Raw genomic sequence first — 18,151 nt, 5'->3', positions numbered from 1 at the left:
GTCAAATCTGGGCAACCTAGCTGTGATGATAAGGTGGGTGTTCATCTCTAGCTGCCAGGCTGGATTGTTATAAGGTCATGTATTGCAGAAGAAAAAATTGGGCCTGTCTCACAGAAGACCTAGAGAAATGACCAAGTCAGGACTGAATAAGGGAATGTTTCTTTTGCAAAATGGTAATATAAATGATATAGGGCTGACTAATAACACAGTTGGTTTCCACTAACTAACAGAATAACATGATGATCTACAGAATTGAATTCCAGACTCTGAGCTAAGATAATTTTTTTTTTCTTATTTTCCATCTGAGTCAGTTAGAACAAAACCTGTGTTCAAGAGGCCAAGTCTCATGCTTTTTACTTCCCCATTTAATCTCATGTGGGTATCCCCATCCAATCTGAGATGCAGAAGTTGGTATTTCACATGTCAGAAGCCCCATAATGGTGGTTCAAACATGGTTCCAACTCACAACGGACTTATAATGCAAATTATCTGTGGACAGTTTGACCAAGAGAATAAATATTTCTCATGGGCAGAAGAACCGATTTCATTTAACTGAAAGATGATGAATCCAGGATGCATGTGAAAGCACAGTGCTATATGCATCTCTTGATTTACAGGTTTTAAGGCTCCAGTTCAAAAAAAGGGGGACATCCAACTTAATGGGAGAAGTAGACAGAAGCTCAGCTGAGCCAAATCTCTGGCCACCACTTTATCCAATTGTGTTTTCTAATGGAGAGTATAGACTGTCTCAGTGCTTTCAATTTAGAGAGTCAAACCTCCCTGTTTAAGTGAACGTACTCTTAAAACTAGATAGAATTTTTAATTAACAGAGCACATTATTATGTCTGTAGTCAGTCTCCCCTTCATGTACTCAGTAGGGCTACCCTGAATCTGGTTATTATCTTGCAAAACCAATCTAGTTTAAGGATTTTTCTTCCTGAAAATGCAATGGACAATCTTGTCTGTTGAATATTTTGCTTAAAACATTAAGCTGCATGTACATGCTAGAATTTGAACATGGGATCTGCGCTAAGACCTTAAGCAGTCTGAAAGAACACATCAGTCTGACGAATATGATATCCAGAAAAACACAAGTTCTCATTTCAAAGGTAATGTGCGCGCACACACACACACACGCATACATATATACGTATGTAAATCTGTATGGCATATTTGCTGTGCAGGCCTAGGCTCCTTGTGAAGTTGTTTTTCAGTATAGCAAATTAGAAAAACATGCTCAGAATTAAAGGTTACTTAATCGGGTTGAAGCAGTAACTTCAATTCCAGCAACTCCCTCCCACTATGTTACATCTGATAATGTACCCAAGTCCAAACATAAACTTAGTTCAAAAAGATGTTTGGTCCTTGAATGTAAAATGACACTTGGCTTACACAATTAGCCAGGTAATACATATCCTTCCAAGAGAAGCAATTTTTACCGCAGAATAATCTGCATTTTTACTAATCTCTGATTGTTAAATTTTACTTGCTGAAACTTTTCCATATGGCTTTTTGAATACCACTGCCCTGTATTTAATTACCACAGAAGGATATTAATGAAGAGGTTGGAAATTTGGCCCAAGCCCTGTTCCACAGTTTGGACAGTATGATGGAGATAGAGCCAATGAGCAGAACATTTCTGTCAATACGTGGCTGTGCCATTTCACACACAAAAAGCCGTGGCAAAAGAAGAGTAAACAGACCCATAGAAATAAACCACACAACCATTTTTGAATTGTCCATAAAATTCTAAAATAGCATGGTCATAAAGTAGCATTGAGTGAAGTGAAACACTGTTTTGCCTACCTACAGGACAGTCAAACATGAACTGGTGGAGTAGTCCTTGTAAGCATTTTTATGAAGCTGTAAGATGCATGCCCAGAAATGCAAAGTGTACTTCCCAATTTTAAAGGCAAAACATGATATTGAGCAGAACCAAGGCAAGGGTAGGCAGCTTGGAGCGCAGAGGATGCAAGGAAGCTAACGTGGGTGGGAAAGCATATGTTTCTGCCTGGATGAGGAAGTGGTACACCACAGTTACTTCGTAAGTGCAGGGGCTTTTATAAACTAAATCTCCTAGGGACTGTTTTAAATAGACAAAGAATGACATGCAGCCCTGACAGGCTTTCAGTATTGTTTGAGAAGGCTGGTTGCCTCCTAAAAACATTGGACTGCCGCTTGTACTTTTTCCAAAAATGCCTATTTTTAACCTCAATCTCTTCATATAAACAGTGGGCAGATGCACCATGTAGTAAGCTCTGTTTTGTCTAGCATGAAATTAATGGCTTCCTCAGTCTTACCTGACAATGGAAAACATATTCTGGTGTGGTTTTCTTGAACTTCATGTTCCATACCAAGGCTACCCCATCAGGCTCATGCGGAGCATCTTCATTATTGTTATAAGATGCAACCATCAACTCAGGGTACTAGAAAGAAAAAGAAAAAGCAAGTGAAATAAGATGGATGATGAAGAACCTAGGCAAAATCAGATGAAACAGAAATAAGCTCATGCTACATGTGCAATATCTGGTTTTAATTATATAACACACTAAGTCCAATCATAGCATTCAGCTTCATTTTGGTTTTATATTTTACTTGTCCCTGCCTGGCATCCTTAAAGCCCCTGCTCCTTGCTCTCTATCAGTTATTCTCAGATACCACAAAGTCAATGTTATTTTCTGCAGGTAGTTCTCAGAAAAGACAACTAGCAGGATATTAATAACGGGAATGCAAAGCAAGGAAGAGGAAAAATCTGACAGCTTGCGTAATTCTAATGTATTTGCTTAACCATTGCTTCAGGGACAAACCATTGTCTTAACTGATTTTGATAATACAAACACTATGACCATAGCGTTGACTTGCTTCTATTCCAAAATTCACAGGTTTTTTCAGCATCCCTGAAGACTGTTCTTTCTTGTTTCAGTATTCAGTATGCACTCTTCCTATTCACTTATGCATAGAATCAACTTGAAAGCTCTTCTTGATGATTCAGGTAGCAAACAAAACTTTTCCTTCACAGGAGCTCAGTTTTGCAGGATGATGAGGCCATCTTGTAATGCACAGGGTGACCTCAAAGTCCGCTGACTCAGTAAGATTGATGCAATGAGCACTCTAAAATCAGATCCATATTTTCTTCTACACCCATTATCCAGTGATGTATAGAAGTAGATATGCAACAGACATATATGTATTTGCTCTGTTTATACTTATATACACATACACACACACACAATATCATGTATGAAAAATCAGATTTTCACATTCCGATGATGACGTCGTATCATCTCAAAACACTGTAAGAAGTAACAATTTGCCCACAAAACATCAATTACTTTCTGCCTACATAATAAGACCCAGTTCTCCACTCTCACATGTTTGACACTAGGCACCTCTGGTAGCCTCTGTCCTTCCCTATAGTCAAAGTAAGGCAGTGGTCCTTATGGCATGTCCAGAGAAAAGCACATGGCTTCTGCAGCCCAACGGGCCAGCAGCCCAAGCTCCGCGGGACCCACACCCTCCTCTTGTAAACTAGGAATGCTTTCCCTCAAAGTTTCTCAATAATCTTCATAATTAATTGTCACTGTTTGTCTTTCCCAGGTAAATTCCTGCCAAGCCATTCACCACTTTATAGGGGAACAGCTGGGAGATGTAAAGGAAGTGGGACAAAGAAACTGCCAATTGTACTATTGGGAGCTGTGAATTTGGTCCACACCAGGCATTTTAAAAATAAAAAAAAACCCTCACCACCCTTTATATCATTGTTAATGGGGTTTGAACCTCTCTGCTCTCAAAATCCATTTGGAAGAAATAATGCGCAGAGCTATAACTTTTGCCATCAGCAGCTGTTCTTTCCCACTTTGTGTACACATCCATGGATAATACATCATGGAGCTGATGATTTTTCTATTCAAGCTCATCATTCCAAATGAGCTTGACCCACGTGTGGGAGAATCAGCAATGACACGTAGCCACCATAGCTGCCTCTTTCCCATTTTGGGGTGGTCTGACTGGGTTCTACCTACGTCCTGGCAGACCTTGGCTGCTGGCACAGCTCGTAAGGGCAGTTTAGCACCCAAATCACTTGCATGGGCTTTAGAGCATGCAGCAGACAAATCACTTATTCTCCCTCCTCAAGAACTGAGGGAGACCTGAGGGTGGCTTACTCTCACACATGAGACACCACCTCTCTGGACACAGTTGTGCCAGCCTGCCCTCCGCTGCTCTCGTTCATCTCACCCTCCTCTTCTCTCTCTTTCCTGTGACGGCGATTACAACCAATTCTGAACAGTGAGCTCAGCTTCTCCTTTGAACCTTTTCATCCCAAGTTGGCCCAGGCCCAAGTAAACAGCGTGTGCAGCAGACTTGTGTCAGGGCACCTCACTTTGGCTGAACAGGTTAGGTACCATTTGTGCGAGCAGCTGAGCTTGCAGTCGTGATGGGGCAGATACCTTGGCAGGCAGAAGTGACAAGCCCTTCCACCAGCATGACTGCAGCCAGCTAGGGCATGTGACCAGGTGTGAAGCACCAGTTCAGAGGCTCTTCGGGGTTGGTTCACACTCCTGGAAAGTTTAGCGAGCATGTTCTGGTTGGCAGCATGTCTGGCCATAAACAATCAGTGACTCAAATCTTGCTAGTCTATACATAGGTTTTGTAACCACAGTTTATGCATCTAACTGAAAATACAGTTTCAAGTTTACACATATGCTGGGGTCATACCTAGCTGGGCAACACCACTATGAGGCTTTTTGACTCTTAAAAAAACTGAGCTAAGTTCAGTACCCTAAATCATGCTGGCATTACACACTTGCCGCTTCATTCAATCTACTTGCGTTTACAGAATTTTGGTCCTCACCAGGTGCCCAGCTGGTGACTGCAACTGAAAACAATGTGGAAATGGTGCTGTGGGAAACAGCATTCAAGGCTGATGCCTGAGAGTCAAGAGAGACACAGCAGTATTCCTGAGACTGTGGTTTTCTTGGCTTTAGATGAGCTAAGATACCTCCTCATGGACAGAGCAAGGTGATCCCACTCTCTGTGTTTACACTCAGTCTGTTGGGCCTTTCCCTTAGAACCTTGATGGAGCATCTAAGTCATTTTCCCTTTGCTCTGCAAAAGAATCAAGGGGCTAGTGAGTTAGCTTTAATGGTATGAATGATCCCACATGTTTGGGACCGTATTTACATGTGACTGGGAACAGAATAACTTGTTTAATCAATGCATCAAGGTCCTTTGTTTGATTAAGCTTCTATTTGCCTCCAGGATGTTTTGCAGCAACAGTTTTATCGCAGAAAAATTGAGCAATGTTTTCTGCAGTTCCCATGATTATTCAAGTTATCCTTTGGCATACTGGCCACTGACACGTCCTGGAGCATGAGTGAGAAGCGGAGCTAGCTAGCGGTTAGGGGAAATACCCCCGTCCGGCTCCAGCTCCTGCTGCACGATACACCTCAAAGCAGGCAAGAGAGGAGACAAGTCCCTCCTCCCAAGCTAGCGTGGGGTGGTGTGCAGAAGCTCCCAGGCATGGAGAAACCACCAGTGTGGAGAAGCCCCTGCTGGGGTGCCAGGGAGCTGAACGTGAAGAGTTAATGGAGGGGAAGGCAGGAGGGGCCACCCTGGAACAAAGAGGTGGGAAGCAGAACATGCCTGCGAGCCCCAGGGGCTGAGCAATTACATTTGGCAGTGCTCTTCTGAGGCTTTTTTTCTTGCTGCACTGGGAATACAATAAGAGCTGCCTGTTAGGAAAATATCAGATAAGAATTCCATGTAATTTCCAGCCCCTGAACAAGTGAACAACCTAAGATAAGTGTTTCCTCAGGCTTATATTTGATTTCTGTGGAAATCCATATGTGCTTAAAGGCCACCCACGTCACACCAGTGCATACCTGTTATTAAGCTGATATTTTGCATGAAAGCAAAGGGATAAATCTTTCATTTAACACATGGGGCGTGAGCTGGATATTACAAGAAGCCTCTCTGCAGCTGTCTGCTGTGCATCACACCAGGTCAGAGAGCCAGACCTGCACAGCCTACCCGCAATGCTCAGAGAGACCCTCCCAACTCCTCTCCTCCCTGCTGCCTGCCATGTCCCCTGTGCAGTCAGCTGCCACCTTACCTGACAAGTACCTGGAGGCATGGAAGCAGCCCTGCTGTCATTTCAAGGGGAAAGAGAGAAGGATGGATGCAAGAGTCACTGTGCTTCTTATCCACTGCCTCTCCCCAACCCTCATGCACCATTTACATACTTTGCCTTAAACACATGCCATCTCCACACACAACACCTAACATGGTGTAGAAAGAGCAGGTACCTTTAAGATTAGGCTAAGCAAAGCTCGTTCTTAGCACTGGGCTGAGCTACGTCTATAGCATCTTTGCTACCCGCACCAGGCTGCGTCAGGGCTCTGGACATACCACGGTGCCTGAGGCTGGGTTTGGGGCCAACTAGGCAGGCTGGCTTTTGTTCATGTTTTTCAAGCCTACGTCCTCCTGGAGCAGTTTTGTTATATCTGTATTGTGGACCTTGGAGTAGAGTCTCCCTGGTCTCCTCCCCAGGGAAACCAGCTGCTTTGCTCCAGGCTGGAACCTAGGAACAGGCCAACAGAGATGAAGCAGAGAGGATGAGGGTGGCTGGAGTGAAACTAGGACCGAATGAATATGACAGGACCTGTGGTGATGTGTGTCTGTACTAATCCCAGCTCTCCAATGGAGTAACTAATTAACCTGGTTTCTGTGCTTTGCTGATGTGGCTGTATTGGTTTTGGGAAGCTTAAGCAGCTCTATCATCAGTTTTATTTTGCAATATGACAATGCTTTGTGGTGCGCAGAAACTGGATACATTCCAGGCATGCTGCTTTAGCATGCACCCTGGCCAGCTGCAGCCTCTTCCACTGCTTGAAGAAAGGACCCAGCATTTTTTGAAAGACCTCTTTTCAACCTTTTCAAGTTGTTCAGATACTTCCATTTTGAGTTTCAGTATATTAGAAAAATAAATTATATCCCTCACAATTCTTATTTTTAATTTTATTTATTTTTATTTATTTTATTATTTATAACTATTTATTAAATCAATTGCTACATATTTAATTAATTATTTTAAATTTGTTTAGTTTTAAACCTTTTGTCCTAAAAAAAATTTCCATGTCCCAAGGGTATGGAGTAGGGCGGAAAAGTAGACTTCTTTATCTTAGTAGGCCTGTTAAACTATAGTTTTATTACAACATCCTGGTTTTGAAGAACAAATAACATATTAAAAAAAATGAGAGCTTCATTATTGCCCACTACTCTTCCTTATGGAGAAACATGCATTCACTCATTTAGGGCCCTGCTGTTAGCTAAAAAATAAAATCACAGTCTGCAGAATGAAGGGCAAACTGAGGCTGGCTGTATTTTTTTACAGAGAAGTTGGAAGGGATATGGAAACAAACCTCCCAGCTTCACATCTTACCTGAAGAGACCAATCCATACAGGTGACAACACGATGCTTTGACCAGTGCTCATCATAAAACTGACGGTTAAAGGAAAGGTTGGCTCCTGCTTGAACATCTCTGTGAATTCAAACAAAGTGACACTTTTTGATGTACCAGCATTCAAATGCTGTGAAAAGCAATGCAAAAATTTCTGACTACTACCTCTCAAACATCTGGCCAGCCTGGGGAACTCTGCCACCTTGATTTAATTGCTCTCACTGACAGTTTTGCTGATAACAAATCTGCACCGAGGAACAGATTTTACCTCTGTTTCATAAAACCACATTTCTTAATTGCCCACCGCCTTCCTGACTCTTCTGGGTCACCCTGGGCCACCCCTGCCACCTTTGTCTCTCAGGACCAAACCTGGCCCTGGCATTCAGCTCCCCCTTTTCTGGATCTTCACCTTCAAGCTATTACCAAATCTCTGTTATTTTTGATTCCTGAAATCTTAAAGTTACAGCACCTCCTCCCAGCAATGGACATGGCAGATGCCTTCTGGCACCATTAGGCTGGGCTGAAGCACAGTGCTGGTCTAGCGCTGCCACACTGACACATTTAGCCGATCACAGGGGTGATGCTCTAGAGCAACCTCCAGAAAGTAACTTCAGTGCAATATAGCTACTGATTTGCCATGAGGCTTCAATGGAAATGCAACTGTTGACATCTAAATACTTCCCTCGTACTAACAAGTTTTGCTTCATCTACTCCTTCCCTCAATTGCTGAATACACAACCTGTCACCTCTCATCTCACGCATTTAGATTGCAAACACTTTGGGAGATCATAATTTTCATCCACACAATGCATAGCACAGTAGGATTCATTTCAGGCCTGAGGCAGTAGTAGAATGTAAACAACAGCAATTTGAATTTGTAAAAATATCATGATACAAACACACTAGAACATACACATGCACATCTACATATACATGTGTACTCACACATGTATCTATTCCATTTATTAATGTTTTTCTTCAGTATTTGAAATTTCATCCCAAAAATTGAAACAAAAAAATTAAACCACCTGCATAATACATCAAAGAAAAAAACACAGAGCAATAAAGCATGAAGCTATTTTAGGCTAACAAAGTGACCCAGACCTTCATGGAGAGGTTTTAAACTTAACTATAAAAATGTTTAGTTTAGTTCTAAAATCAAGGCTTCCTGGCAATGGAATTCTTTTTATAGAGGTCATTTTACAAAAGCAAACAAACTGCAGACTGACCCATCTTTCTCTTCTACATCTCTGCCACTGTAGTCGAAGAAGATGTCTGAATCTTCAGCCAAAGCTCTCTCAATTACACGTATTGTCCGGTCAAAAAATATCAGGAATTCTTCTGAATGGAGAACTTGCTGTTTTTCTTCTTCTGTCAGTTCTCTAGGAGGAGCTTGGAAAATGAAAAGCTGTAGTTAGGAGTATGACTTTTCATCCCTTTCCCAATGAATCAACACCTTCAATGGGTTTCTTTTGACATGAAAGCTTGCCATAGCAATATCAGGACAAGAATCAAAGCTTTACTCTTAAAATCATGACTAAGTATTTTTTAGTATATCTAAACATACTCCTGTATATTCCCAGAATGTGGGATTTACATACAAGAGATCCTATATCTGATATATTTATTATTCTGAAATGGAAAATACTTAAACCCCCCCAAATTAAATAAACACTGTGTTCATATTTCAGGAAATGGCTGTGACTGACATTTAGGCAATACCTAACTTGAAAAAGCAGAACACTTAGGTAACAGGGGACCTGTCAGAGGAGCCAAAGATAAAATAATCTTCTTAACTTATAGAGTTCTTTGTATTAAAAGGGCTCACATAATCTCTCCCTTCACTTCTTTCCATTGGTGTCACTGATAAATTCTGCCTCTGCTTTAGAGCTTCTGTGAAGCAATGAAGTAAATAACCAAAGATATTCTCTGAGGCAGCAAAATCAAAAGCAACCAACCAAACACCAGTTTCTTTAAGGCAGTTTTAGTCCTTGCAGAGGAATCCCAAGAGCCAGAGCCACAAATGCCACTGAGCCGTGGCCAAAGCTGCCCTGGGAGAGGGTAGAAGCCATCGCAGGCACTGGTCAGGATAGCCTGGCCCCCACGAGATGAAGTTGCTTCCTTACACATATGCAGAGATGCTAAATCTTTACTTCCAAACCAATATTTCGAGTATGGCCCTTCATTTGAAAAATACTCTTTGCAGGATGCACCGATGCTACGTCTCCATCAGTTTAATGACCTGTTGGCAAATTCCAACTCAGATGTGAGGATCAGAGGGAAATGAAATTGGGATGCTGCTATTGCTATGGAGCAAAATTCTATTCCCAATTACACTAGCAGGGTCATATTGATATTGTGGCAATGTCGTATATCAATTGTGCTTTTGCCAACACGTGCTTTTAAACTATCATTTTAGTTATATTTCAGAATTACTTGTATTTCAAAAAATGCTGTTAGTATCTTCACAGTTACACCAAACCAACCTTGCAACTAGTTTAAATTCCCAGCATGAAAAGCTCTGTTGACACCACAGGGATTATGCTAACAGAGAATTTTGTTCCAAATTTATAATTAGGTACACAAAGACCATACCATAAACAGATCTATAGCAAAATTACAAATACTTGTACTTAAAGTGTAGCTGTCAATCAAGGGTCTCCTGCATTGGCTTTATACTACAGATCTGACGTGTTTAGTTGTGCAAATGACCTTCCAAATTCCCTAGGACATACTGGTTAAAACACCAGCAGGCAAAAAAAGATAATTCAGCATGGTGCCTCAGAGAACACCCAGTATACATCAAAGTTTAAGCCCCAGCCTCGTCATACACACCTTAATGTGTAATTAAACAACAAGTGACATAGTATAAAGTTGCAGTTCGGAATTATTTTCCAGTTGCTGTGCCGTGGCACACAGCCTCATTCAGCTACCAGGGAGATGTAATCCTTGCTCACCGTCTGATTTTCCCATGGTTCACACTAGACTCATGAGCTCCGGTGCCCAAGTACGATGCCACCACCGGCCCCAGGGGCAAGGATGCATTGAAAGGTGCAACAGCAGGCAGGAGCAGTGACACGGTCAGCATTACTGCAGTACTCAGCTCCCCCAGTTTTCAGTGTACTTGCTTTCAGAGCACTCCCTGTGGTTGGGAGGCTGTTATCACCATGCTTAGGTTTGCCTCAACTGGTCAAAGCATTGGCTCTGAAAGACAAAATCTCTGCACTACACCTGGGCTAAATATAGAGGGTAGGAAAAATGCAAAAGGTGGAGGAGCAATTTAGCCCTCAGAAGACAAAGCAGCTAAGAAGTTAGAAACTTTAGCCTTTGATGATCTCCTATGGCCTTGGCACTATGCCTCCTACCACCAGGTTAGCGGTCCCTGCGGAGCTCCACACATCCAGAGAATATCTGCGTCCCCCTGCACAGTCCCCCTGAGTAGAAGAGCAACAATTACCAAGGCAGGAGCACAATTTGCCTCTAAGTGCTTTAGGCAGAAGCAATGCATGTGAAGAAAAAAAAAAAAAAAGAATGACTAGCAAAAAGTACAGGTTGACCTATTGCAGCATCCACTACTGAATAGTAATTGGCACTAAGGGAACTCATCTGGCAAGGAAGCCTGTAATGAGGCAATATCCCACTGTCACCACTAAAGCATCGCTTTCCGAGAATCAAAGACAACAAGCATGACAATGCAGCGAAATGGCATAAAAGGGGAGAAAATAACTGCAAAGGCAACTGGAAAACTCATTTTAAACTGCTCCAAATGGTAAAAATTATTTGCTAAATCAAATCCTCTCTACAGCTTGGAAATATAAATTTATTACTCGGCCATTTGCTGACTATAACTGGCAAAGAAAACACAACCAAAAATCAATAGAAAGGGAAAAGGCAAAAAATAAACAGCTTCGGAGCTGTGGAGCATTCACAAGCAATGGAGACACACATGATTGCAGTTCTACCTCAGCAAAATCTCCCTTGCATTTAGCAATGATCTGTGGGAGGCCAGCAGTCTATTAAACCCTCTTCAGCATCAGAAACACCTTGGCTAAAGTTTGTAGGGTATAAATCAGCTTACCTCATTCATCTGACTGACACACCAGATGCCCCGTGGCGATATTAAGCTTCATATTTTAACCTTATTTTCTTCTTTCATTCGGCTGCCTCTGAAGTTTTATTTGAGGCAATCTCTTCTTACAAGAATGTTAACATCATTACTTTTTCCAGTGTAAAACATTGCTGTAACTACTGCAAATACATGAAGTATAAGCAAAAAAACCCAAAACAGACAGGCTTGTTCTTTCAAATATGAAGATTTTCTAACCATTTATCTTTCAGAGCCACTTCCATTTTCCCCTTGTTCCTTCTCCCTGTCTGTCTATTATCTCAAATAAAATAAAAAAGAATCTATGCAATTTTCTGCGATTTTTCTTCCTATCTGGGAGCTTACAGTTACTTTGATCTCAGCTTTCAAGAGACACAGGCTCTCTTTACAGAAAACTCTGAGAAACATAAGCAGCTGATCAAAGTATTTTTTGTTTTGTCACAGACACCTATGTGATGTGACAATATCTTCAGACATTCCCCATAAGAATACAGCATTTGTCTTCAAGTATCTGCCCTCCCTGGCATAAAAACCAGACAAACCACAACTAACCTTCCGGGTCTTACAAAGCCTAGTGTGATGCTTAGCTCACCAGTGCTAAAAGTTACATGCTTATTGCTTGGAGTGCAATGAAAGCTCCTGCAAAGGAAGACTCATGCTTTGCTCTGGTTTCTACACCGTAGCTTCGTAACGAACTGTTGTGCCTGTGCTCTGCTTCCCACCCGGAGGAGCTGAACCCATGCATGGCCCCACAAAACTCACATCAGGAGGACCCATGGTGCAGCCACCAAGTTCTGCCCAACAGGGCCACTGGGCTTCCTGTCTATGCACGGACCCACCGAAACATCGATGGGCTTGCGTACCCACAATCAGAGTGCTGTGCAGGTGGCTCTGGGGTTATCAGGTCAACAACATGTATCAAAGAAGCCCTGTACTCATGTTCATGTATAAAACTGTATAAAATAAAATGGAATTTACATTTAAAATTAAAACACTGTGCAGTTATATATGTACAGAGGACACTGCAGGGGAAGAAAATGAGAGGTATATCCATAATGAAAGCCATTGTACACCTGTGCATGAGCAAAAAAGTCTAGAATATGTAACAAAAATTGAGTGTGACATGAAAACAACAGATTTATTCAACACCTGTTTCTGAAAAATAAGAGCATTTTTTTATTTCATGTGTGATTTAACATGATCCTCAAAAATACTATATTTCACATCAGGTCCTTTGTCCACAAAATTCCTTGGACAAGACAGAAAAAAAAAAATTGATATGAACACATTTCCTTGGATCTTTAGGAACTAAGATAAAAAGTCCTGCGGGCTTGTTCTTATCTGGCAGAAGCATGTTTATAGTAAATATAATATAAATAGTTGTGATAACAGTGCAGGATCAAATTCACAAATGTTTAAATACCAGGATTCAAGTCTGTTCCCAAGGGAGCTAAAAAGATATTAAAAAAAACCCACACAACAACAAAACCAACAGAAAAAAGACCCACATTTAAATAAGTATAATAGAATATAAAAAAATATTATCCTGGAACCTAAGCAATTGTAAAAAGCTGACAAAAGTAATGAAGTCCATTAGTCCATTAAAGGCAAAAAAAGAAAAAAGAACAGAAAGAATAAGTGAATGAAAGAAAGGGCGAACTAATAAAAACAGTAAAGCAGGAAGCAGCCTTGTTATGAGCCCAGAGATATAACGAGAGACGAGAGGAGATTAGTAAAACCTTTTTAAGAGCTGTATTATTTCTTTCAGTGTGTATTTAAACCCATGTAAACTTTAGATGTGCTGAAGACTGAGGATGGTAGAAATGTACAGCGTGAGAACTGCAAGGTGCTAAGGGGCTTTCAGCAGCTTTTAGTCTTGCCTGCCAATAGCCTGCGATCCTCTTGTTTTTCTTGCGCTTCTCACTTTCATGTCCTGGTTGTGTTGGGTTTAAAATGCAAGTCCCTGCAAGGCACAATTGCTGAATATGTAACGGGAGATTTCGAAGTGCATGTGGGGATTTTTCAGTTCTGGAGTAGCAGGGTCCAGAGCCTTAAATTAGAAACCATGCCAGGCAGGGCTAGTCCCACTGATTGTGCTTCTCCAGGGGCTGTGCTGAGCACCATCCCTGAACACACCTCAGCTGGGCCATCAGGATGGGTTGGCACACCTGAGCTCGCTGTGGTGTCAGCGCCAGTGAAACTGTGGTGTTACAGGCTATTACAAACCCCAGTGTGTTCACAGGGGAAAAGCTGACAACCTGTCCTGCTTCTCTGATACTGAAGCCTGAGCTGGCAAGAGCTAAACTGCCTCCCCCACCACAGCCTGCTATGTGGACATCCGAGCCCCATGCACAGGGCCGGGGCAAGAGTGGGCACAGCAGGTTTTGAAGCTGCAGATCCCAGCCTCCCCCATCACAGCCTTTCATGCAGGTTTCTGTGGATATATCCACGGCTTCAGATAAATCCAGGTTGAGGCCCACTTTCAAGACCCAGCCCGTCCCACTGTTCATGTGGTTTCTACTGACATAAAGAGGTGCCTTAGGTGGACCTCCAGAGATCTCTGGTGGTGGAAAGCCCCAACCCACTTGATGCCACAGTTTGGGACCAGTCTCTTGTTTACGTGGTCAGGAGAGGCTGGGAACAGGCAGAGCCCAGCCCAGTTCACCAGCAGGTATTCAACACTTGGCTCTTCCAAGGACGGCAGGGAGACCATGCACCTGAGACAGGGGTGACAACAGGCAGCCCCGTGGAAGAAACACAAGAAGACCCCAAGGCTTTGTATGCTTCAAACAGTCAACAAGCCAGGTCTTCACCTCCCACTCGGGAAGCACTTTGGGGGGCTCGAGCAGCTCCTCTGCCCTTAGCACCTCCATGGCACCGAAGTGCTGCAAGAGTTGTTGTGCCAGGCAGGCTGCCCTATTGCAGGTGCACTGCGTGCCTGCTGAATAACCCCACCAAAGTCCGCAGAGCAACTCTGGGGTGTGCAGGGGAAAGACACGGAAATTAAGCATGCAATAAATGTCTGCAGAATTAAATTGGACTACCTATAAACCACAGAGAAAAAAAATCACATTTCCTCTTAAAATACCATTATAAAAATAGAGCACTCCTGTCCTGTTGGCTTGCAGAGAGGGAGCCTGAACAGACTGGATCCAATCTTTATTTTTCATCCTGACCTATTTTTGAGTTATATTCTTGAAAAAATTGTCTGCCTTTCTCTCCCCTCACTTCTCTCTCCCATGGTTTTTTTCTTACCCTCCTATAACTCAAAAAAGGCCATGCTGATTTTTTTTAATCTGTTAAAAAATGTGCTCCCTGAGCTGAAACCAAATTTCAGCCCAGAGCAAATTTTTACGACTGGGTTATAAATCCCTGAAAAACAGGATTCATAATGGAAGTGCTGACACAGCCTTAACTACTATATAGCAGTGTGAATGGCGCCACTATAATATCTATTAGAGATTCTTTAAAAAGTTTGCAAAATATTGTCTTGCCTTGCAGAGAAAAAGAAGCCAGAGTACTTAATGCCAATATAAACATGCTTTTAACCCATTATGTGCTAATTTGCAGAAAAGCTATTAATTCTGAGTAGGCACACAGAGTGCAGCACTGACAGGAAATGTTCTTCTAAACTCCTGTTTGACTTGTAACATGGTTTTAATCACTTCCATGAAACACAAACGATGGCTTCAAACCCTGAAAGTTGCTCAGAACATGAGAAGGGTGATTACAACAGAGACGAAAACAGGATTCTGTTGGCCAAAGGGCTAAAGCCAACTGGGAGAGAACACACCAAACGTTAAAAATGGGACTCCATTCCCTGTCAATCTGGGGTCAGCTGCTTCGTTTGATTCACACCATTTAATGCCAGTCATTAGCACACCACTATTTTATCCATCACAACATGTACAGCAGGTCAGGTTCACTTTCTATCAGGCAATGAGCATGTTTTCTTCTTCCTTGAACCCAGTCAAGTATTAGCACCTCCCAAAGCCGGTTCTGCTACAACAAGCTGAGCCTTGCTTTTACAGCCTGCAGTTTGTGCGTCTGAGACTCGTGCTAAACTAGCCCAGTTGATCTACCATTCCTGGGGGGTCTGCTAGGCAGAGAAGGGGATCACTTCCCCGAGACTAAAACACAACAAAGAAATAAAAGTTGTTGTTGGTGGTGCTCAGTCAGCAAAGTACATAAAAGGCTAACTTGAAAGCCCACAAAAAGTGAAATAAATCAGTTCAGGAATGTATTTAGATTTTTTATTCTCTTCATGCAGGAGTTTGTGCTTTCTCCGCAGGTATAAGTGCTAGCATTACTTTTGCATAGAAATAAATGGGGGTGGGATCAGCTGTAAGCTGAATACCAGAGGGACATTCAGCAACTTGGGACAGTGCACAAGTGCTGTGATATTGGTTGTTATGGCTTCCTGTTGCCATCAGTAAGAGATACTGTGTTAGGTCCGGTGACTGCTACAGCCCATGTGTGAGTTGACCCCACAGTTTTGGGTGGAAGGATAATTTTCAGGAAAAGTAAGTTTTTCTGTGTTGCCACGTTTCTTGCCCATGTCTTCAGTTATGCCTTTACAGACTCTTGTGTGACTCCTGTTCTTGCTGTCACCACTGCTCCCTTCTGCCCATGGCAGTGGTGGCTGGGGGCGGGGGGAGAAGCAGAAGGATGAAAGGCAGAAGGAGTGAGTTCCCCTCTCTGTGTTTCTACAAGGACCTAGTGAGCAATGGACACTGCAGGATTTATGGCATGGGTGATTTCTGTGATGTTCTTAAGAGGGAAGATCAATTTATAATCAAAACAGCATGGCATGTACTGCAACTCTCTTCAGTGTGTGAGGATAGTGAATTTGGGCACCATATACCAGACTCAGGCTTTTTGGACACTGATGTAGATCATGCCAGGGCTCCCCTGGATAAGAAAGGAGCATTCACTGCTGTATTCACAGATAACGATTTCATGGGCTTCTCTGTAAAATGACTCTGTATTTTTCCCATAGTGAGACTACTTTGTGAAAAACAAAGCCAAGGTCACAGAATCATCCTGGTAATTATCACCATAGCAAGAAGTGGCTTAGGCCCTACCTGAGGAAGCAAGTTACCTCAACTCTGGATATGAAGAGAACAGATATGAGGTTGCTCAAGGAACTACTTAGTAAGGTCCCCTGGGAAAAAGCTTTTGAAGGTGCTGGGGTCCATCAGTGCTGGTCACTTTTTAAGTACCACCTCCTAAGAGCACAGGAGCAGGCAAATGTAGGAAGTCAAGCAGGTGAAGCAAAAGGCCAGCTTGGCTGAGCAGGCATCTTCTAGAAACAAGGTGAAAAAAAGAAAGTATATGGCCAGTGGAAGCAAGTTCAGGCAACATGGCAGGACTACAGAGATACTGTTCGCCACTGTAGGGAGGAAATTCATGCGGCCAAAGCTCAATTAGAGTTGAAGGTGGCCAGTACTGTGAGGGGCAATAAAAAGGGTTTTTTAAAATATGCTAATTGCAAAAGGCAGTCAAGAAATAACATTGGCCTGTTACTTGATGAGCATGGTCACCTCACAAACAGGGACATAGACAAAGCAGAGACATGTAATGCTTTCTTCGCCTCGATCTTCAACACCAATGATGGACTCTGGGACCTCCAGAGCCCTGAGCTAGACTACTGTGACTGTGGGAATGATAAACTCCCAATCAATCGTGAGCCTGTGTGGGACTTGCTGTTCCAGCTGGATCCCTGTAAGTTGATTGGGCCCGATGAGATTCATCTGAGGGTACTTAAAGAGCTGGCTGATGTCATATCGAGACTCTGTCAGTGATTTTTCCATGTTCTTGGGAATCTGGAGAGGTGCCAGTTGACTGGAAGCTGACAAACAATGTCCCAGTCTTCAAGAAGGGCAACAGGGATAACCCTATTAACTACAGCCTTGTCAGTCTCACTTCTGTGCCTGGTAAAATTAGAGAGAAGATTATTCTGGGAGTTATTGAAAAACACCTGAAAGACAACACAGTCATTGGTCCCAGCCAGCATGGGTTCACGAGGGGAAAGTCCTGCTTAACAAACTTAATTTCTTTCTATGACAAGGTCACCCACCTAGCTGACCAAGGGAAGCCAGGCGATGTAATCTTTATGGATTTCAGTAAAGCTTTCGACACTGTCTCTCACAGTATCCTCCTGGACAAAATGTCCAGCGTACAGCTGGATAAACACATCATGCAATGGGTGAGCAGTGGGCTGACGGGTTGGGCTCAAAGGGTTACAGTAAATGGGGTTACATCGGGCTGGTGGTCAGTCACTAGCAGGGTTCCACAGGGATCCATCTTAGGGCCAGTACTCTTTAATCTCTTCATAAATGACTTGGAGGCAGGACTGGAAGGAATACTAATTAAGTTTAATGATGACAAAAAATCGGGAGAAGCTGTTGACACTCTCGAGGGCAGAGAGGCCCTGCAGAGAGATCCAGACAAACTGGATAGCTGGGCAATCACCAACCATATGAAGTTTAACAAGGGCAAGTGCCAGATTTTGCACCTGGGGCACAGCAACCCTGTATGTACATACAGACTGGGCAATGAGAGGCTGAAGAACAGCCCCGTGGAG

At 42.7% G+C, this 18,151-nt stretch overlaps 1 protein-coding gene across 6 annotated transcripts in view; it reads right to left on the bottom strand.

Moving 5' to 3' along the window:
- DYNC1I1 (dynein cytoplasmic 1 intermediate chain 1) overlaps window positions 1-18,151 on the bottom strand; it is a 199,512-nt gene that overhangs the window by 71,040 nt on the left and 110,321 nt on the right. For all 6 annotated transcript variants that reach the window (XM_075082883.1, XM_075082880.1, XM_075082879.1 and 3 more), the window contains 3 exons: window positions 8,690-8,852; window positions 7,442-7,541; window positions 2,301-2,426 (listed from right to left, as the gene is read on the bottom strand). In XM_075082883.1, the coding sequence (XP_074938984.1) occupies window positions 2,301-2,426; window positions 7,442-7,541; window positions 8,690-8,852 (389 nt within the window). The remainder of the gene's footprint in view (window positions 1-2,300; window positions 2,427-7,441; window positions 7,542-8,689; window positions 8,853-18,151) is intronic.

The sequence above is a fragment of the Phalacrocorax aristotelis genome, chromosome 2 (genome assembly GCF_949628215.1).
Source record: "Phalacrocorax aristotelis chromosome 2, bGulAri2.1, whole genome shotgun sequence".
NCBI lineage: Eukaryota > Metazoa > Chordata > Aves > Suliformes > Phalacrocoracidae > Phalacrocorax > Phalacrocorax aristotelis.
The sequence above is the reverse complement of the archived record's forward strand: the minus strand, read 5'-3'. Positions and strand labels throughout refer to the sequence as shown.